General features: G+C 38.3%; 3 protein-coding genes and 1 long non-coding RNA gene across 10 annotated transcripts; 1 reads left to right on the top strand and 3 right to left on the bottom strand.

The window, feature by feature from the left end:
* Positions 1-267: 267 nt before the first annotated feature.
* Positions 268-6,179, bottom strand: LOC136679476 (HMG domain-containing protein 3-like). The gene is made up of 9 exons (XM_066658007.1): positions 5,669-6,179; positions 5,263-5,402; positions 4,973-5,177; positions 4,500-4,604; positions 4,204-4,397; positions 3,976-4,117; positions 1,337-1,989; positions 1,186-1,258; positions 268-523 (listed from the first exon to the last, which is right to left on the bottom strand). Exons 1-7 carry the CDS (start codon positions 6,021-6,023, stop codon positions 1,340-1,342), a joined length of 1,791 nt encoding a protein of 596 aa, XP_066514104.1. The 5' UTR covers positions 6,024-6,179; the 3' UTR covers positions 268-523; positions 1,186-1,258; positions 1,337-1,339.
* A 242-nt stretch (positions 6,180-6,421) lies between these two features.
* On the bottom strand, positions 6,422-7,923 carry LOC136677644 (uncharacterized). Its single transcript, XR_010796387.1, has 3 exons — positions 7,728-7,923; positions 7,077-7,242; positions 6,422-6,979 (listed from the first exon to the last, which is right to left on the bottom strand). It is a non-coding gene; the product is annotated as an uncharacterized lncRNA (long non-coding RNA).
* A 212-nt stretch (positions 7,924-8,135) lies between these two features.
* LOC136679142 (uncharacterized) lies at positions 8,136-12,955 on the top strand. The gene is made up of 5 exons (XM_066657467.1): positions 8,136-8,366; positions 9,551-9,766; positions 9,857-9,986; positions 10,271-10,404; positions 10,507-12,955. The coding sequence occupies exons 2-5, from the start codon at positions 9,644-9,646 to the stop codon at positions 11,281-11,283; spliced, it is 1,164 nt and encodes a 387-aa protein (XP_066513564.1). The 5' UTR covers positions 8,136-8,366; positions 9,551-9,643; the 3' UTR covers positions 11,284-12,955.
* On the bottom strand, positions 12,819-21,432 carry LOC136679141 (arginine/serine-rich coiled-coil protein 2-like). Of its 7 annotated transcripts, none has more exons than XM_066657459.1 (10): positions 21,292-21,432; positions 19,746-19,895; positions 17,919-17,959; positions 16,732-16,907; positions 16,301-16,444; positions 15,283-15,399; positions 14,873-14,958; positions 14,504-14,769; positions 14,043-14,132; positions 12,819-13,853 (listed from the first exon to the last, which is right to left on the bottom strand). In XM_066657459.1, exons 2-10 carry the CDS (start codon positions 19,825-19,827, stop codon positions 13,671-13,673), a joined length of 1,185 nt encoding a protein of 394 aa, XP_066513556.1. In that variant the 5' UTR covers positions 19,828-19,895; positions 21,292-21,432; the 3' UTR covers positions 12,819-13,670. The 7 variants fall into 7 exon arrangements, with proteins under 7 accessions (XP_066513556.1, XP_066513558.1, XP_066513557.1 ...); XM_066657461.1 differs by having other exon boundaries at positions 19,755-19,895; XM_066657460.1 differs by having other exon boundaries at positions 19,746-19,854; positions 21,292-21,409.
* Positions 21,433-21,440: the final 8 nt, after the last annotated feature.

Raw genomic sequence — 21,440 nt, 5'->3', positions numbered from 1 at the left:
GCACAGAACACTCAAAAAAGGCTGAATTTCTTGGCAATATTTACATTTTCTTTTAGCGCAGAATAGACGACGACAAAAACGATAAATCTATGCAGCATATTACAACTATAATGTATTCTGGCAAAGCCAAGGATGAGAAGAGTTGTTAAATGCTGCTTGGAAGTAATTTATTGTACCTGAGACCATTCCTTTATAGGCATTTTCACACAAGATATTGTTCAAAACAATTCAACGTAAACTTGGGAGTCAGTAAGGCACTCGGCACTGAAGTCCAAGAAAGTAATAAACCTCAAAATGAGTACAAAGATCCTGTTAATAAATTACTGGTAATTTTATTGTACTTAGGAAAATAAACAACACTGAAAAATAAAAAACTTTCTCTCTGACTATTTGCTCCTGCAGCGCATCTTAATTCCTCATTGTCCTCCATGTTCTGGGGAGAAATACAGGGACCAGAAACACATCCTTCATTGTCATAGCAATACTGGGCTGCAACCTTTAGGAGTGAAATCACAGCTGGCTCCTATGACAAATTAAAATAATAATAAAAAAAAAGAATTAGGGGGGGAAACAACAACAAAGAAAACGAATATAACACACGTGACACACAGCATTCCCAGAGGTCCCCATTAGTTTTATGTTCCAAAATAATTCATCAGTACCTGACCTTGTCCTAATGTTCCTGTAGCTGAAAGCTATACAATGATCAAAGATGAGAAAGTGTCCACAGCCATTGTCATAGAGTCTATTCAGTTAAAAGGACTGATTTCTATTTATGGTGATATCTTACCTCTCAATAGGTAGCTTTAAAATATTGAATGTACACAATAAAACACCATCATTTAAACAATCCTAAATGATAACACTTACAAGCTATTTCTGCAACATAATGTCTAACTGTTCACTATAACAGAACTACCAGTATGCAGTGATGTCATCCAGTTTCAAGAGGTTCACACATTCTTTTAATACAAAAAATACATGAAATACTATGAAGACCCCAAGTCTCACAGTGGTAAAATATTATTTAGAGACTTAATCCGTTCCCTCAATTTAGTAATCAATAAAGTCTCTAAATAATATTTTTCCACCATGAGACTTTAGGGGCTCCATAAAATACAAAGTCACACACAACAGTTCCCCATCAGTAATACCATTTAAATTAAACAGTGAAAAGCATCTAACCCATATCAGAGATTGCAGGCTGTTGTTTAGCCTCTAATCCAGGCACCTCTCTTACATCAGCATAGTCCATGATCTGTGAATATGAAAAGTATTAATCACAGTTAACACTGGACAAATCACATATAGCTCTGTTATTATTTGATCTACTCACAAATTACTGCTGTCCTAAGGCAGACAGTGTAATGTGTCCCACATCTAAAGGACTTTCACCAAGTGGCTGCAGCTCCAGAAGCCGTGTGTTGGTTGCTGTGTTTCTATGGTGAATGATGCTTCTCATTGCAAACATTTGGGTTGATGCAGCCATATTTTTTAAAAAATAGTCATTTTTCTGCATGGCAGAAAATAACTTGCTAACAATTTTACTGTTTAGCATCCAGCGAAGCTCTGGAACAAGTTCAGTCCTCTTCAACACATCTTGTGGGTGTTTTGTATTAGTTTCACGAAGCGTATCACACAGCAAAAAGTGTTGTGACGATCCTGTGAGAGGATGGCCATTGGGTTCAGGGTTTTCACACTTCTCACTGAGCCATGGAAGTGATATCTGTAGTTTCTTCAGCTGAGCACTCCGGAGGCTCTCGGGGGTGGACTCAGCCAGCCTTCCCTCAAATGGCCAGAAAGGTATGGGGCTAGGCACTCTAAGGTTTGTGTGTGTAGCTAATTCACTGGCAAAGTCGTAAACGCACACATTTGGCAAGTGCTTCCATGATAAAAGCAGGTCTGCAAAATCCCTTGGACTTTCTCTCCAGAGGTTAAATTTGAAGCTGTAGACAACACCATGAGGACATGAAATGACAGACCAACCACCTAGACACACAGGCCGAAGGGGGAAAAAGAAACAAAAAGGTAAATTGATAGCATGCAAGGACCATTTCATGATGCTTTTTATTTCACATCGGATGCAGCATCACAAGGCAAAATCATTTTCTGTTTCCCCTTAATTTTCCTGTCCTACTACCATTTACATAACCTTTATTATCTGTATATGGCTTAAATAACCTATATAAAGGGTTTCCCCAGAGAGGGATTAAGCCTAGTCTTGGACTACATCCTCGTTCAATGGAAAAATCACAACACAAACTGCTGTGTAGTCCAGGACTAGGCTTACTCCTTGACTGGGAAACAACCCCTATTTTGTTTAAATTTAAGCACAGCTTTCAGTTTGAAAAAGCTCCAACAATTTAAACCTGACTTGCTACCACATCAGGCTGTTGGCCTCAAGGTTTGAACACTTGAAATGCAGCTACAATTTAAAACATAGCTCTTTGTTAACATGTTTCTTGGTCTTGATAGTATATTCAGTATTACTTATTCTGTAATGTTTCTGTATGGCATATAAACTGCAAGACTGACACATGCTGCATCCATCAAATATAAAACCAACGCATATTTCTGCGTTTTCCATTTGCGTGGCCGGGTTAAAAGTCAACACTGATTAATACCGCAGCATTTCACTGAAGGTTAAAAAGAAAATCTGAGTAAGGAGCTTCCTTTAGCTTCATTTCAATTTTTTTTCCTTGGATTGCCATTATCTGTTGTGACTTTTTTGGGTTTTGAATTCTGTCCTGAATTAGAATTTCCATTCATTTTTAAAATGTACATCAAAGGCAATCTCACTGCCTCTCACAGCATGGCTAAAGCAGTATATTCACTTTGAGAAGTGCCCAGTCCAGTCTACAACCAGAGTCTCGCAGCCATGAAATGACCAAGTGAACAGAGTTAATGTTATTTTACTGGACCCAAAAAGCCCCATTGCCCTTTTAAAAATGTCAATAACCAGAGACGGAGTAAAGTGAGAGGAAATACTGACGCTATGTTTGAAAATTGGAGGCAGTTTACAAGTTGCAACGCTACAGGACAGAGCCAGAGCCGGCTAATATTTATTTATTTATTTATTTATTTTTAAATACAAGGAAAGTTAGGCATAGCAACTTTGAAAGGTGTCAGGATTGTGTTTTGTGTTTTATATAAAGAAGGTGAATAACAACATGATTGAAATGTATAAATACCATTGTTTGTTTTAAAATATTGATGCAGATTCATGTGTGTTTCTCTATGGTGTGTGTGTGTAAACAAATAAAGGACAAAAAATTGTTTTTGAAAAGCCTTGCATATTCACCTATTTAAAGTGGAACGGAGAAATCAAGTTTGGTAGCACACAGCAAATATAAGAGTTTCTCTAGTAGGTAGATGTTTTAGTGACATGATGTACACTTGGTTTTGTGTTTAAAATGGATAAAATAGGAAATAAGAAGTGTTTCAAATGAGTTTTCTTTATAAACCTAGTGCTAGCTTTGGCTCTTAAGGTGGAGCAGAGAATTCAACAACCTGGCGAGTAACACCATTAGGACTCACAAACCGGCACATGTAAAGATCTGCCTCCAAAACAACGTTTATGGTGGAAAGGAAAGTCGATAACACCAGCCTTGTCTAGTCAAAATTTTTCAGGTGGATTTGGACAGAAAACACTTGTAAATGCAGGGAAATGGCAGCCGCAGGTTCACTTATTTTTTGCGTAGGTAGATGTTTTAATGAACGATGAACAAATTTATGTGTAAATACGCTGATTATGGCACAATCTTCTTAGCTATTACGGCCCATGTTCTTAAACTTGTCTCTTCCTTGTTCATTCAGTTTTCCTCAAACTGGCAACAAGTTCGAGCTTCACTTCTAGGGTGGAGTGGGAAGAGGCAGATTGTTCTCTCCACTGTTTTGAAACTGTATTATAGTTTCGATTTTAAACGCTTGGTGTCAGTATTAAATATTGCTCCTTTAACACTATACTGTACTTACCCCATGTACCCCAGATCTTCTGAAATACTTTATTATATGTCTGCCTGTCCTTCACCTCCTCCCTCAGTCTTAAAATAAGTTCAACACGGGATCCTTTGGTATCAGTGTTGCAGGCTTTACAAAGTTGTCGTATACTGCTCATCTAGATGAACAAAGTGTATATTTAATATGAGCTTAAATAATGACCACTGTCATTAAATAAATATAAAAGTAAAAAAACAAATTCACCTTCTGTTTCATTAGTTTGTCAAAAAGGTGATCCTCAGATGCAGCTGTATGAACCGCTTCAGATGAGGATTGTGGACATGAAACTTTCTCATGTTCTGTGTTGAGGACTGTGTCACACTTCCTGGTCACCGTCCCAATCCATGGTGCCCAGTGCTCATATCTCGGCTGAACAACACAAGGATTCTGTGAGCTGCCTTAAAAAAATGGAATAGATATATTTATAGTATAGTTAGCATGTTGCATGTGCAAAGCTTACTAATTAATCCCGATGTCAAATTTACTTTGAACCAACTTACTGTGAACAAAGCCACGACAAATCATCTCTAAATTAATGGAGTCCCAAAATTCCACAATGTTTTGTTCACCGTTGTAGTTAATAGGTGGCTCCTTGAACTCACTTACTGTCCAAACAGAAAAAAAAGAAGCACACAGGTTAATTAAGAAAACCATGTTGAGTTAACAGGTTATCTGTTCTGCAGTAATTAAGTCACATTCTTCTTCACATTATGAAACGGACTCATAGCCTGGACGCATCAGAGATTCTGACATAACCTTAATTTAACCATGGCTGCCTCTTTGTAAAAGATCTGCACTGAGGAACATGGAATATCATTAATGGACTACAAAGCAATCTAATTCTTCATCTCATTGGAACTGCACATTACAGGAGAAAGAAAAAAAAATCAAGGAATTATAATCACAGTCATAAATATTTTTTGTTACTTTTGGTGGTAAAAATGACTAAACATTTAATGTTTTAACCACTTACATCCCAAATTAAAAGGTGACTTTTTGTGCAAGTTCATCACAACTACAGAAGGGTAGTAACCACAGGCTACACAGGAATATGTGTAGTCAGTACTCATTAGGGCTTCAAAGTGGCAGTAAGCATGAAGGATGGTGTCCCTGGCAGGGTACTGTACTTTGCGCAAACCTTCCAGGGAGTTGATGGCCCTTGAGATGGAAGTGTGGTTCTACAGAGGAAAATAAAAACGATTAATAAAAGCAAAGTCTTTCATAAGGGGGGGGGGGACAACAAGAAAATCATTCAATACGCACTTGTAAACTATGCCTGAGAAACAGACAGAGTTCAAGACTCAACACAACATGGTCATCAAAGTTGTGGAGCCCATCCTGCCACTCTTGATACCGGTATGTCATCTGACACTCTGGACATCTTCTGTAGTAGGTTGAAATATCTGAGGAAAGATGATAAAGAAAGTGCAAATGTGAGGTATTAACTTAAAAGGTCAAGTAGTGCTTTTCTAAAAGAAGTCTGGATTTTAAAACATGGTCACCTCTATGTTGGGGGGCACCATATGGAGAATTAACTGGTTCATTTAGAGACTACAAAGTATTTTAATTACTCATGTGAAGTGTTTTACCTTTGATTTTATTAAAAACATACAAAATCGCTTTTTTAAAGATCATCTATCAATGTATCGCTAAGTTACACTGTACTTACCCTCTATAACGCCTAATGTTGTGATTATCTTTGCCTTTTCAGTGATGTTAACTGGATGGTCAAGTGTTGGACTCTTTAAACAGTGGGTGCATGTTGACTCTGAAGGACTTAAGTGTGAAGGATACTCTGAGATTGCTTTGAACTTGGTCACATCTGAAAGATCAACTGGAATTTTTTTCTTGTCATAAATGTACTTGGCCATCCGTTTTAAGTCATTGGTCGGTGGATACCCAGCAGTATTCTGAAGCTGACTGAAATCTGCTGTGTCAGCTAGGGGACTCGCCTGTGTCTTGAATAACTCCCTGTTGGTCTGAAAAATGTGCCACTTTGCAATGTGTTTGTGAGGGCAGGACATCCGTGGCTTTGCACACGGACAGTGCCATGTGTTCCTTAGTTTGTTGTAAGTCACCAACGCTCTTCCAAGACGACTGAAGCGAAGGTTTTTGGGTTCATGAATGGAAACAAATATGTGGTTAGGGGATTCACCCAGATCTACAAGCACAGAAAATGGGGTGTGCGCTAACTGTGCCAGTTGCCGTCTTTTCAAGCAAACAGCTTTCTTTGCTTCTCCCAAGAATTTGCAGGCAATCATTTCATCCAGAATACTGGAATGCAGGAACTCTTCAGCAGCCGTTTCTGTGCAATAATCCAGAGAACGGATATGGTGACATTGAGTAAACAGAAGTCCACTTCTCCGTGCCAACAACTGATACTGCCAGCATTCCTCCAGTTCACATCTAACCCAATGTTGCCTGCCCCAGGTTTTCTTTTGAACATGAATGGGATATGAAAATCCATGTCCTGACCTTTGAACTGCAGAAATGCCATTCGTTGCATCTACGCAAACACTTCGAAGGTGTGAGTGGACAGTCACGTCCCTACACGTGTCTCTGTGCTTTCTGGATATATGCACATTTAGGTTTTTTTTGAGAATTAATAACGGGCAGTGTGGACATTTCACTTCTGATCTTCTAGAGGAAGGAAACTGATAAGAAGGGTGGGCAGATTCGTTGTCTTGACGAGAACAGTGGGCAAGTGGAATGTGGACAGGCTTGAGTTCTTGATAAAGAGGGTAAGCAAATTCATCTTCTTGACAAGGAGAGGAAGACAGTCTAACTTCTTGGAGCTCAGAGGAATCTGGAGAGGATTTGACAGATACATTATTGAATTTTACACGTCCTTCGTTCAAGCCGTTGCACCGTAGCAGGTGGTCAACGAAGGAATTTCTCCTTAAAAGTGTGCCTTCGCATTGAGGGCAATGGTAGTGTCCTTCCTGCCTACAAAGCAAACTGCACCTACAGATCTGCAAATCTGAGGGGAAAAAAACACCAGTGTTTGTTATGATAGTCACAAACTTTAACCAATATCTGAACTATTTTACAGAACACACACAACAACATACACTTACTTTGAAAAGGCACTGCATTTTTTAAATGCACGTCCAGGTGGCTTTTCAACCTGTTGGGCTTGGTGGGTTTAAAATTTGGGCAGAGCGGGCAATGATAAAGATTGCAGCATGTGCTACACCTCTTTACCTCAAGACTGAATCCAACTGGGACAATTGAATGGTGCATCTGCAAGAACAAATCACAGTCACATAAATAAATATACAATTCTGAGGAGATCAGACACATTGCAATGTTCAAGTTTTCATAGAAAAAACACTGACCAATAGATTGGGACCCTCTGGGTTAGCTGCAAAATCCACGTTTACAGTGTATAATATCAAGAGACCAGTAGTGGGGTTTATAACCGCACAGCATTGGGCAAATTAACTGTGTTCTTTGGAGTGATGGAGTTCATTGTACAGCTTTCCCAAAAATACATGGTACTGGCTGCCACCACAAACTGCCTGATAATTTCAGAAGAAATATGGGATAAGCAGGGATCCACAAACATGGACAATTTTATGCCCATTGTTTTCACTGAGCAATAACATCAGTCAGATCCCAAAGCCAACAATCTTACTGCAGTTTATATATTCATCGTAAATTTGAAAGTCCCCTTAACATTATCAACCACAGTTAAATGAGAGAACAGACGGAGATTAAACACTCACTTTTTCCAGACAGTGTGCACTAAAGATGAAGGCTGTGTGCTCCTCTGTGGGAAAGGTCTTGTTCCGATTCTCGCCCTAAGCCCTCCGCTACAGTGGCCGAGAAGAATTAACGCTCAACTTCTGCTCTAAAATACTACACCGCTGTCAGAACACGACGGAATCCACGACACCATGGTCGTCACTTTTAGCAAACAAAATACGCTGTGGTTGAAATCATATACGCGTCTGCTCAGTCGCTCGGTATTGTACAGAACAAACCCGTCTGAACTCCAGGGGGCGATAACGCCCCTTCACTTCAGCCGGGCTTCACCGGAGGACAACCAGCGGCGCATGCGCAGAACAGAAACCGGGGCATCTTTTATTTTCTGTTGTGTTGGTGTATTCTGCTCTTCTTTTACAGCTGTTTTAAACACTATATGAGGTTTATTTTTTTACAGTAAGTGTTAGATACGTGCGCAATGTGCGTCACATCTGCTGCAGTCTGACTTTAGTACACAGAGGTGGAGGTGGACAAAATAACAGAAACATAACACAGACAAGTGTGAAGATAGCGAAGGGTTGTGAAATGGACCTCCGTACCTCAGATCCCTGATAACGTACAACTGGAGACACATTCTTCTTGGAGGTGCGTGTGTACTGGTACGTATAGACCAGATCAGGACTTAAATTAAACCGTTTTAAGACAAAAGTTCTGATCTTTTCTGCTGGGTGAACCATATACTGACCTGCAGTTTAGACTGTCTGTCCACAAAGATATAAGAAGTTTATAATCATAATAAAATACCCATGTGGTGTTATACTCTAAGGTGAGTTATCAGGAGCGAAATAAGCAGTCAGAGTCATGGCTGAACATTTCTACTATGAAACTGCAATGTTCTATAGGAAAGTCTCAAAAAACAGATTTAAACAGCCTGGGTTTCTGACATCATAAACCTAAGGAATCACCCCCTGTAGATGTAGGGTGGAGGGTTAACTGGAGGTAGAGTTGAGGACTAACTGCTTATTCATAGACTAAAGTAAATTACGGCAAAGGGGAGTTATTTCTTAGCCACTTTTAAGGAATTATGGGATTTTGTTTCTTTAGAAATCACTTAAAAGTCTGTATTTTTATGAACAGAGATGGGATTTTAGTGTTTTGTGACTAGATAAACAGAGGGAGAATATAATGGGGATAATTAAACCATGTATATTCCTGGTTTAACAGTGTGCGACACTGTACTGCCAAAAAATTGCCCTAGAGTTTTTTTTTATCCTCCCTTGCTGCAGTCACAGTACCATTTTGAGGAGGATTTACACTAAATATTGGAAGATTGCTGTAAATATTAGATTGTTTTCAGTCACCTAAACTGCAATGACTTCAGGTACTGATAATGGATAACTAGCCTTAGCACTCTTAACTCATCTCAAATTGATTGGATGGAGTTTCATCACTTCAAAGAATTAAAATCCACAGTGAAATACCTGGGGATTTTATAACCCTAAAACCCACACATGCCATTGGACTTTGTGGGCTTTGGCTTATGTGCAGCTGCTTCAGAGTATCCTGCTCTATTGGCAATGCTTTTCAATGGAGGTCACTGAGGATTATCTCAAAATGGCGATAACACATTGCAAGAAAAAAGCCATTCCTTCAAACTGTTATTCATCATCATCTTTTCCGCTTATCAATTTCAGGGTCGTGGTGCAAACTGATATTGTTTATTATAAATTATTTATTAATTAGCTTTACTTATATACTCATAATGAACTGTTCCTAGTATTTTCATGGGTTTGACATTGGAAAAAAATGTTCTAAAATCATAATGCCTCTTTTGCATACTTAGATTAGACATAATCGTCTAAAAGTAAGCTGAAACACCGAAGAGAGACACTCTGGATCCTATAAGGGTATGTCAGATCTACTGGAAGACTAGATCATGATGGCTGAGTGTATCTCAGTAATTGACTTACCATACTGGGAAAGTGGAAAAAGGAGGATACGGTTCTTATACCTGGCTGGCAAAAATTCCTTCAAAGTTGGCAATCAAAATACGTATGAGGTAAGAGGATATATTTAGAATATTGTCAGAAATTGTAGTAAAATTTAAGGTATCCCCAAATGTAACCATTTTATGCTTCTGGTTCCTAAGGAGCAGATGACTCCCCTTTTCCTCGGTGCTGATCTCTTCTCTAACACTGACATCCGCATTGAGAACCATCCTAGATACCATGCAAAATTTGCCAAAAGGGGACTGGCAACCAAACTGGTTTTCTCCTCAGGTATTGATTTTCAGGACTATCTTAAGATTAGAACAATGATTGTTTGATTTATATTATTCATTGGCCTCCAAGTGAAATAAAAATAAATAAATCCGGGTGTAGATAAAAATGTTAAAAACAGACATGTTCAATCTGAAGTGTTAAATTTATATAAAAAATTTGCAAATGCTAAAAAATAATCTTGAGGGCTCATTTAAAAGTACCTTCATTTTATAAATCCATTATTATATATAGTCCACAGGAGCTGCCCTGATCTTTTATCATGTTTATTTTATTTTTTCCAGGCTTCAGGTTCCAGGGCATTCGACTTCCTTGCTCTAATAATGGCTTGTGGTTCTATAGTATACATGGAGTTTTTCGAGTGGCTTTTGAGCTTTACAGCAAAAAAGAACAGCTTTCAATATTGGACACATTTCAGGTATCGAGTGTGTATTGCAATGGTACTGTTAGAGTATACTGTTGTATATCTATTGTATATTTGGAACTTGTAACCCATTTTTGGGACTCTGTCTCACTTCAGGATCTCTGGAAGTCTCGGATCAATGATGAGCAGTTAACGACGGCCTACAACCTTGACATCCAAGTAGATACTACCAAGTATCATGGTGATAAAGAGACACCAAGTACACACATTCTTAATAACTTCTCCACACCTGCCCATGGCCATACAGAACTTCATGAAGTAGACTCCCAGCCAGCATGTGGTCTACTAGAGGAGGTGTCATCTGCCGATCATGACTACTGCTCTATATCAGAGCCAGTGGAGCAGTCCATTGTGGTAGCTGAGAAACTCTGTAGTATATGTGACAAGGTAAAATCCATGAGGACAATGGAACAGAATCAACAGGAAGCAATATTGAAACTTCTGGATTATACTGAATACTGGATTGGTGGACAACAAAATGAGGACATGTTAACAGATGCTGTGATGGCTCTACTCTGGACCCAGATGCAAGAATTCACTGTCTACTCCAGCCCTCTTCTAAAGGCTCTAGCTGGCTGGTTGGGTCAGAAGTTCCATGCAGCAAACAGCAGCATAAGCCAGCAGGTCGAAAGCTTCAAGATGCGACACATCGAACACATTACAGACCTTCCCCCTGCAGAGGAACTAGCTACAGAACTCTTCCCTGAGGCAATGCAGGCCTTGCTGATGAACTGGATGGGTCTCAGTGAAGAGGCTGCCTCTTGGAAAAGACTCAGCGAATATCCTATTGTACTGCTTATCCTGGAATTTGCCAATCATAACCTCATCACAGGAGTGGCTCATGTACTGTATTCCAGTCTCATTAGCAGATAGGGAAATAATTATATTCCTTTATATTTCCATTATACTTTTTTGCTTTACCAATAATCTAATTTGCAGAAAAGGTTTAAACAATTTGGGGGGAAATGTTTAATCTGTCTCAAAACCTGTTTAAGTCTGCAGCTTTCTAAACAAAGTCTGTCTTCATGAGAGAAATTATTGAGACGCTCTAGTTAGAGAGCTGTTGCATCATGGCTTGTTCCCGCCCAATGCACGCAACCAGTCTTTACTTGCTTCAGCTGCTTGGTGTTTCTGTCCTACTTAACTTTAAACTCCTCCTTGGGGATCCCCAGGAGTTCCCAGGCCAGCCTGGAGAGACGGTTCCTCCTACAAGCCCCAGGTCTATCTTGGGGCCTCCTCCTAGTTGGCAGTGCCTGGTAACCCTTCAGTAGGAGGCATCAAAGAGGCATCCTTGTCAGATACCTAAAGCATCTTAATTGGCTTCTCTTAATGGGAAGGAGCAGCAGTTCTTCTCTGAGCTCCTCTTGGATCGCTGAGCTATTCAGCGGATCCTGGAGATTATGCCCAGCAACCCAACGAAGAAAACCCATTTTAGTCTGATTGTATCCCAAATCTCATTCATTACTCAGCTCATGACCCAAAGTGAGGGTGGGGACAATAGATCAACTGGTAAATTAGGAGCTTTGCTTTATGGCTCAACTCCTTTTCCACATTATGATCTGGTATAGTGACTCCATTCCTTCAGGCTTGACATAAACTACTGTATAGTCGATCTTATGATCAGTCACTCTTTCCATTACTCCTGAACAACACCCCCCACATACCTAAATCCCTTCACTTGGTGGTGTAGATTGTGCTTTCCCTGAATGAAGCATGACATATTTTACAAGAAGGTAACCATGGCCTTGCAGGTGCAAACCAAGTAAGTGCACAAGTCATTGCCAACCTGAGTATCCAAGTCCATGTGCAGTGGAGTCAGTGTATAGAATTTTATCCAGAACTCCACTGTCCTCTACTATCTCAAAAAAAAAAGGCAGAATACTCTGCACATTTACTGGGATAAACTCTAACTTACGGCCACTAGCAGAGGACCGGTGAGTGTCCCCACACCTGCCTGGCATCTCTTAATGCGCAACTCTTGAACAGGAGAGAGACCATTTCCTAATGAGGAATCTGGTTTCAGAGCCCACACTGTGTACAGGTGAACTATATCTTGTTGGTGACTCTCACACACAAGCTCCAGCTCCTTCCAGTCCAGTGAGGTTACGTTCCATGTGCCAATAATTATGATTTATGAAGAATTAGAATCGAAATGACCTTCTCCTAGTAAGAACAATTTTGATGTAAAATAAACTAAAAAATTTATATTTCGGCTACAATTTAAAAAAAGAAAAAAGTTGCTTCTATTTGTGACAAGTGAAGGTTTCAAAGGTGTTTTTTATTTAAATAACGGGCTATATTTAAATATGTATATTGAATTCTAATTAAAATAAGCAAAGTAAATCATTGTACACAGCAATTGACTAAAGTTTTTTAGTGTGGTGCTGTTGGTTCCAACAGTGGTGCAACATGTGTCACTGTCACATAGCTCCAGGGTTCTGGGTTCTAACCCTACCACTGGGTCAATATCTGTGAGTTGTTCACCCCATGTCTTCATGAGTTTCAAAGGCACTAACACTACCAAGATATTTTTGCCATACTGCGCACTCACAGGAAAAAAATTGTAAAATTCAGAGCTACTTACATGACATTTGTTAATTTCTTCAATGTATATGTTCCCTCCTGAGGTTTGTTTGATGTCAGGACTCAGAACTTCCATACCACCAAACTAAGAATTACCATACCACTTCCAAATAGACCTCTTAAACCTTATAATGTTTAAGGTCACATATAAAACTGCTGAAGAAGACATTTTCTTTTGGACTATCAAAAATTTAATGAGGCTGTCATGAGCTGATACAATAGCTTGGCACATCTGGTACTATGCCAGTGTCTTGATGATGCTAAGGTCAATTGTTACTCAAAGCAGGATCCTAAATAACATATAACATTCATGTTCTATGTACATAAAACTGAGTGATAATAAGGGGGGGCTAAAAAAATATTAAAGAAACCAACAAAAAAAATGATGTTACAATATTTGTCTAATTGTCCAAATCTTTCTTAAAGCTTTACACATCCAGTATTGCACCTTCGCATAATTTGTTGGAGAGATATGCAGGACAAGCCTAACAAAGATGTAAGACAAATCACCTGACTGTTTACAAATGAATTCTTCCGTGACAAAAACTGGTGTTTGAATAAATTACAAATCAGACCAACATCCATGCGACCTAAAGTTTCAACCTTCTATATACACATTAAAATCATCGGAACTGCTGGAACATTAATGGAAGAGTGAGAAGGGTAGAGGTTGGTATTCAAACAGCATCCATTCCTCGAGAAAAAGACGATGAGAAACCAAGGCCCATTCCCCTCTGTGTATGTGTCTGTGACCGGGCCATCTCATACTGGACATCCAAGTTACGGAACATTTCTTCCTGTTTCTGCAGTGTCTTTAAGCCTTCATCATTGACTGCACCAGAAGGTCCACCTTCTTCTTCCTGAGGGGAGATGCCACAATATACTGTTATAAGCAAGTATAAATTATTTTTAGTTGTTGGTGATGGCTAATTAACAGCAATCATGTTTCTGCTGTAATGCAAGATTTGAATATTAAAAAAAAAATGTTTGCAGGTCAGTTACAATGTAAACGCGGATTAGCTACTGAACGGCAAGGCATGAACACTTACTTTAATGCCCATTAATTTGCGGAACTTGACGTTTTGGTCCTTGTTGCCAAAATTAAGCTTCTCCCACAGTTCAGCTGTCTGAGACTTGTCCTTGCAAAAAAGAAAAAAAAAATCTACATTTAATATGAAATATTTAATAGCAATGATAAAATCATATACACAACATTCATTATTTACTATGTACCATATTCCTACATAAGCTATAATTTCTAACCAAATGGTGTTTGAGGATTTTACTGTATCATTTCTGGAATGGTCATATGGAGAGGGCCTAGTAACGGAACCCTCAGTGTATTTCATGATTTGATTTAAATTCGACAGCAATCATGTCAGTGTAAAATAAGCCCATTTTTTTTATATTCACACACACACACCCCATTTGAATGGCTTACAGTACTAATAAAATCATGTGTAAAACAAGTGTAAAAATACCATTGCACTAATAAAATAATTCTTCTCACCCCTTCTTTCTTTCCTTGCCACAACAACTTCCTCTTCTTCTCTTGCTCAGCAAACTTCATAGGGTTAACAGCTGAGGGATTATAGTAGCTAGGTACAGCAATGCCTGTCTCTGCCAGTGTTTTGGCCTGCAGTGCTGCCATCTGAGCTGCCATAGCGATCTGTGGTGTGACCTGTGTGCCCGAAGCCAATAATGCTGCCACATTAAGCACTGGATTGGCTGTGGGAATTGTGGGATTGTCAGCCAGCAATGGAGCTGCTGCTGTTACTGAAAGAGAGTCAAAAAAATCATTAACAGTATTTACAAAAAGAATCCCTGGGCTATTTAACAAAGGAACAAGCTTGAAACTTATCAGTTGAAGTTTAACTACCTGCTGCAATTTCTTGCTGTTGATGTTGCTGCTTCTCCAGCATCTCTTTTTCTTTCTGCTCTTGAAGTTTTTTAGCTCTCTCCAACCTAGGAGTGTGAAACATCAGATGTTAATTCATTCAAAATGGTCTTTGAATGGTCAAAGGTAGCAATATGTGCTGAAGCTGACAGGCTTAATGTCAGTTGATGGAGAAGAAAAAATAAGTTCTTGATTCTGCATCAGGTTTAAACGTAAACAGTGTGGATGGATGTGGGTATTTCATTTGAAAAATTTAATGTATATATATATTTATATATTTTTTTTCTCTCCACAGGGACCACGTTTTTGCTTGATCCCAACAGATATCGACAGACTAAAATCAGTTAAGATATATAAAACAAATTTTTAATAATAAAGCACCATCATTTTACCTCCTAGCCAAAGCCTCTTGTGCATCCATGGCTGTGTTTCTGCCTCTGAAAGCCACAGGGCTAACAGACCGACTACGACTTTTCCTCCTGGGCTTTTCAGGCCTCTTCTTCCTTTCCCTAATACAACCAAGTAAAATGTTTTTACATTAGTAATCTTTAAAATTGTAAGATTTTACTAATAAACTTGTTCAATTAAACAAACACACCCACTCCAATAAAACATTTGTACTCGTAAAATAAATAAATACCCGTGACAACATGATTACTTTTGAAACCCTCACAGAATAATCAAACCACCGCAGAGCAATTTCTTTTAAATAGAAAATTTTATAAAAGATATTTCTATGTCAAACCCATTTAAAACTGAAAATAATTGTACACCATGAGAAAAGTTTAACAAATACTTTCGCAGTTCCATTTGTTAAAGGAAACCTTCACAAAGCATGTACTCAATGGTAGGTTCGTCACAGCATGATCAAAGCACACAACAGGTTACCATTATCATCCATTTCCTAGAGAATGCAATTCCTTTTAGAAAAAACCCAAAACAAATATTTGACAGATTTATTTACTGAAAGAGTAGAAGAGAAAAGAATGTAAGAGTAAAGAAAACACACACACACACACAAAACTTCTACGTTCTAAGACAGGTTATCGAACTTTTTTTTTTTTATAGTGACCCAAATAGTGAAAAACATTTCACAAACCCCCCAAACTTGCTTAAAACAGTTGTCCTACAATGCCTATAACTGCTGTGCATGTCAGCACAGCCAGTATTCTAAACTGAAATATAACTGAATTGTCAAAAATAAATAAGTAAAAATAAACCCCTGTAGCTCTCCATCTCACCCATCACAACCATTTGTGAAATGTGGATATTTTTTTCCTTTATTTGTTACAAAGCTGCCTGCTGTCTTTGCTTTAGACTGCAGTGTTAGCAGTCAAAAGTGTTTGACCACAATAACAGATGTTCCCTTTAAGGATCAGTGTTCTAATGGATGCATCCAAGTTTACGAACCTGCTCTTACTCCGGCTTCTGCTGCGCTTGTGTTTACTCCTTGATCTGGATCGTGACTTAGCTCGTCTCTTCTTCTCACGACTCTTTGACCTCCTTTCACGACTGCGAGACCTTCGTTTCTCCCGACTTTTACTGTTATGTCGCCTGAGGATGTGAAATATACCAACCACATGAAGTAGCATCTATTTAAACAGCATCAAACTGAAATGCAACCTACTATTGTGCCTAAACCACTCGGTAATTGTTTTGATAAGTTGTGTCAGCTTTGGATTTAAAATGTAGAAATATTTTAATTTAGAATATTTAACAACTTTGTGAGAATTGTGAGAAAGGGTTTCACATAGGACCAGGCATATATTCTAACCTAGGGGTGTCAAATAGGGACCCTTTTGGGCAAAAGTTCAGCAAAGTGTACATTGTCCATGTCTGACCTTTCTCTTGAGCGTGATCTGGATTGACTCCTTCCTCTGGAGGACTTCCTCTCCTTTCTGCGATGTCGCTCCTCACCACTGTCCTCAGATAGCCTCTCACGGTCCTTAACTGAATTCTGCATGTCCTCCGATCGGCTATGTAATTTCATAGCCTTCTCCGAGTCCCTCCGCCGTGCCTGTTTTAAGAAGAAGTGGTCTCTTTCAGGAAAATAGTGTGACAAAGAGAGTTAGTATGTTGTTTACAAAAAAAAACAACTTTGAAGAACCATAACATACAACCTCTTTCTCCCATTCAACTCTCCAAATTCACAAATGCCATAAACTGTCCATATTCAGTTCCCTGGCCATGTAATACATCCGCAGTTTGGGGGTAAAAAAACCCCTCTTGACCCACTATATCAAATAAGGTTTGTGGAGTGATTTATGAGGGAATCCGTACCTGTAAAGTTTGGCTTACTATTTGTTTTCCCTTTTTAATGCATGCACATAATCTTTTTAAACTGTCACAAACTTATTTTGAAAATGTTTTTAAAAGTAACAACTTGAAATTGGCATTTCCTTTGCACATTAATCTAGCCACCGCTGTTGTAACTAATAGAGTGAATTACACACATTACTATTTTGCATGCATATAGGTAGAAGGACAGAGATTGTTCAAAACAGTATCTCAGATTCTAAAGCATCTTATGTTGGGACTTGGAAAAAGGGCAATGATTCAGGTTGCTAGACAAACAGTTATTTTTAGGTAAGTGTAAAATTGAATGGCTGATATTTACCTTTCCAGTTGTAGGCATATAATTTTGCTATCTGTCAGCAGCGTCTTCTGTTCAGAGTGTCTCTTCGTGCATTAGCACGCTGAGTGTAATTTATTATAGAGATGTTATCATGTGATCTAAATACAGGATTTTACCAAAATAAATCCCACACAATCTGTAAGCTACTTTAGTGATCTTTAAATTTCACACATTTGACATGTGAGAAAATGAGCCAAAATAAATTACCCTTCAAGATCTACTGACATCATGACTAATGGCCAAAATCTGAAACTGGCACTTCCATTTCATCATCCCTCTAAGAAGCTTCATACTTACCCTGAGCTAAAGCTAGAAATGCCTTATAAATTATATTAATGATGTGACCTTATCATCTTATGCCTATGTGAGGGAAATGGAGTTTAATTTAGTTACCTCTTTGCTTCTGCTCCGGGATCTTCTGTGCTTCTTGTCACCTGAAATGGAGAGGAAATAAACAAACAGACATTTCAGTAATATGTGAAGAGCTAGATAAACTTTATATGCTGTTCTTGCATTGAAAATACTACAGCTGTAGCTTTTAATATAATAATATATAGAAACATACCTGAATAGGCAAATAACTAAATTTAGGCCAAGCATCAGGCAGATTATCTGCTGTTTTGAGTTTTAACATGCATATGGTATACAGATAATGAAAAATCCCACAAATCCATGGACACAAGATTTCTCTGAACAGAAGTAGTCTTCTGCAATCATCTAAGTAGAGTATTAATTAGTCTGATATTTTTGTTCAACAGGTAAAATGCAATTAATTCCTCTGTTTCATCTGTAACAATGTCTTTATTTACCCATTAACAGTTTAATAAAAATCATTACACAACTATTTATTACAACAGCCATGTTAACATGCACAATTTAACAATTCCATTAAATAAATTCTGATTAAAAATAAAGACTGTAGTCTTTATTTGCAAAGTCTACTCAGCTACCTGATGAAAACCTCTGGGTATATGCACATTACATGTAAACCGGTCTAAATCATGTGCATATATAGACCAACACTTAGTGTATTCTATACAGTGACATGTCTCTCATCAAAATTAAATGAGCAACAGTAAGTTACCAGACTGTTCAGGTGATGTGCTTTGTTTTTATTTACTTTAAAATTATGGCAGATTCATGAGAACACACTTCACATGTGTTTATTAAATAGCGAGTGAGAGTAACATTCTGTGACATATAAGATGGATGCCAGTCCCTTAAACAACATGAAACTACTGGATGAAAGTGTGCCGTAAACAATGGTGGGGAAGTGTAGTACTGAAGAAATTTACAAGTGTTGAGCAGAAAGAAAAGTTCCATGTCATGGCTTATTTGCTCAGCAAAATATATTACAAGAGGCTCTATATACCAGTAATAATGAATGTTGCCACTGCCTTATACAAGTTAGGCTCTTGCAATGACTTCTGCATTATCAATAATCAGTTTGGCATCCATTAAAGCACAACGAAGGAATTTCTTTCTAAAAAGAATGGTGAAGTAATGCACAGAATGTACTTTTAGCTTTTGTGTGGGAATTTAAACAGATACAGAAGTTTACAGAGCTACTTTCTGCTATTTAAAGTATTGTTTATAGAATTACTCTACCTTGTTTAATCAAAAAGAACTACTCTGACTGGCCTCAATCAGACAACTATTCTGACTGAGGTGTATACATGGACATATACAGAATCCAAACTTTTCTTATTGCGCTATTATTCTGAAAATGAATGGATTATCATGCCGCATATTAACATATCCAATGAATCATTCCACTGGCAAAATGTTGAAAGTGATAGTTTCTTAGACGTGTGCGTGAAAAGACTATGCCAATTCCAGTGAAGTTGCAATTTCCATTTGAACATTAAATATCTTGTCTTTGTAGTCTATTCAATCGAATATAGTTTGAAAAGTATTTGCAAATCATTGTATTCTGTTTTTATATTGTATTTATATTTATATTGTTCTTCTCTCAAAAATGCAGAAACGTGTGTTTGATGTAAAACAGTGATACGCTTTTTTACATTTTAATCTCTCAACATAAGTGTTCTTTAAAAACTTAGATCTAAATATGACAAACAGGTGTTCAAATGTAATGCCAAATGACAGCAATGCTGCAAATTCACAGAAAACACTTTAAATATACAAATTGATTCGTTACAGAAAATATGTCTGTATTTTGAATAGTACTCACTAAAAACAAGTAACAGAGCAATTTACCTGACTTACGTTTCCGTTCCCTGGAACGCGATCTGGATCTTGAATGATGCTTGGTGCTTCTAGGTGATTTTGAAGATTCCATGTTGAATGTGTGGGTCCACGTCAAAGACTGAGGTTAGAGAGTAACTTGTTTAAGGCGGCGTCATTTGCCTAATTAAACAGACAAGACTTGCACTTTAAAAAGACCCTTCAAAAAGTAAATCTGCTTTTGATTTTAACATCCATTTTAGTATGCTGTGGTCTTAAAAATATCAGTAAACTGCTTTTACTTGTTTTCTTTATTGCTATCAAAAACTGACAATATAATTTATTTACATCTGCACTGAAACTGCAGTTTTCCTAAGACAGACCCATAGGGGAGGATTCAGAAAGACATTTTCTGACGTCATAAACCTAAGGAACCGATCCCGTCAACTTGTGGGACGGGGCTTGGCGGAGATGAAGACTACTGCGTTCGAGTGATGCTGGAAACTGGGAAATACCAATCTTCTGACTTAAAAATTGCACCCGAACGGCAGACAAAGTCGTATTTATCACGGGTGAACTCGGGACTCTAGATGTGTGATATATATCGCGACATTTTCCTCTCTTCCCCTGGAGAAAATGGCAAATATGAATTTTAATCGTCTCATTGTGTGTGTTTTCTGTAGATAAAAGTCAAATATTTTGATCAGATTTGTTATGAATCAAAAAGCATTTATCTTTTATATGATAAATCATTTTTGGGGACATGTGCACCGCGGGCGGATCATCAGCCAAACACCCGAACGGCCACCTGGTACACACAATAACCTTCCGATGAGCACCCGAACGCAGCCTAATCTGTGTGTACTGCGTGGATTCAAAAATACAGCGCACAATCTACGCCAAATTTAAGTCATTATGTGATCTTTCTTGGAATCAACGTCTAAACACAGCACTGTGTTGAACAGCGATTACGATTCAGCACTAGGTGTTAGTCGGTAGTGGTCTTCCACAGGCTCGGGTCGCGCTGTGCTGCTCTGTTTAGACCAATTCGTCCATTGTAAACAGAAGGAATGTGGCTAGTTATAAAACTGAAATTATTGTCTTTGAAACAATTTTTTCAAAAAAGAATAATCATCAACCAGTATAATTACAAGCTATAAGATATGGTATGCAAACTAGTTCGCCGTTTCTGTTTACTAGCAAGGCCGCAGTGTTCATATTCATTTGAGTTTTCCGTTCCGCCTTCCACTGTTGACCAACCGCAGCGCCATTTAAAATGGATCTTCAGTGTAGTCTCTTTTGGTCACGGTTACAAAACTCCACTGTTGAATTTGTTTAGCTTTATAGCGTTCTCGGATATGTTCTTCTTCTTTTAACCTTCCATTCCACCTTAAACGTTGCAGTAACTGATGCATCCTTTAAGGTGGAATGGACAACTCATACAAGAAGCTATCAGCTAGCTATGTAACATTACAACTTCGTCTCATCTCGAAACCATGGCTAAGATTTAGCTTTTAACCTATTTAGTCCCATTATTCCACCATACACCGTCTTTAAATAACATTAACGATGCACTTACCGCTGTACCAAGTGGAAAAAGAGCTCAAATGTGTGTATATTTGAGCGTTTTCATGCTCCGAGAGACCGACTCCGACGACGTCTGTGCCGTAGCTATGCTAAACAATGCGCAGTAACCCGGATGTCCTCCGTCATTGCTTCTCTTTCACA

The sequence above is a fragment of the Hoplias malabaricus genome, chromosome Y, assembly GCF_029633855.1.
Source record: "Hoplias malabaricus isolate fHopMal1 chromosome Y, fHopMal1.hap1, whole genome shotgun sequence".
Lineage (NCBI taxonomy): Eukaryota > Metazoa > Chordata > Actinopteri > Characiformes > Erythrinidae > Hoplias > Hoplias malabaricus.
Note: the sequence above shows the minus strand (reverse complement) of the source record. Positions and strands in the feature narration are given on the sequence as shown.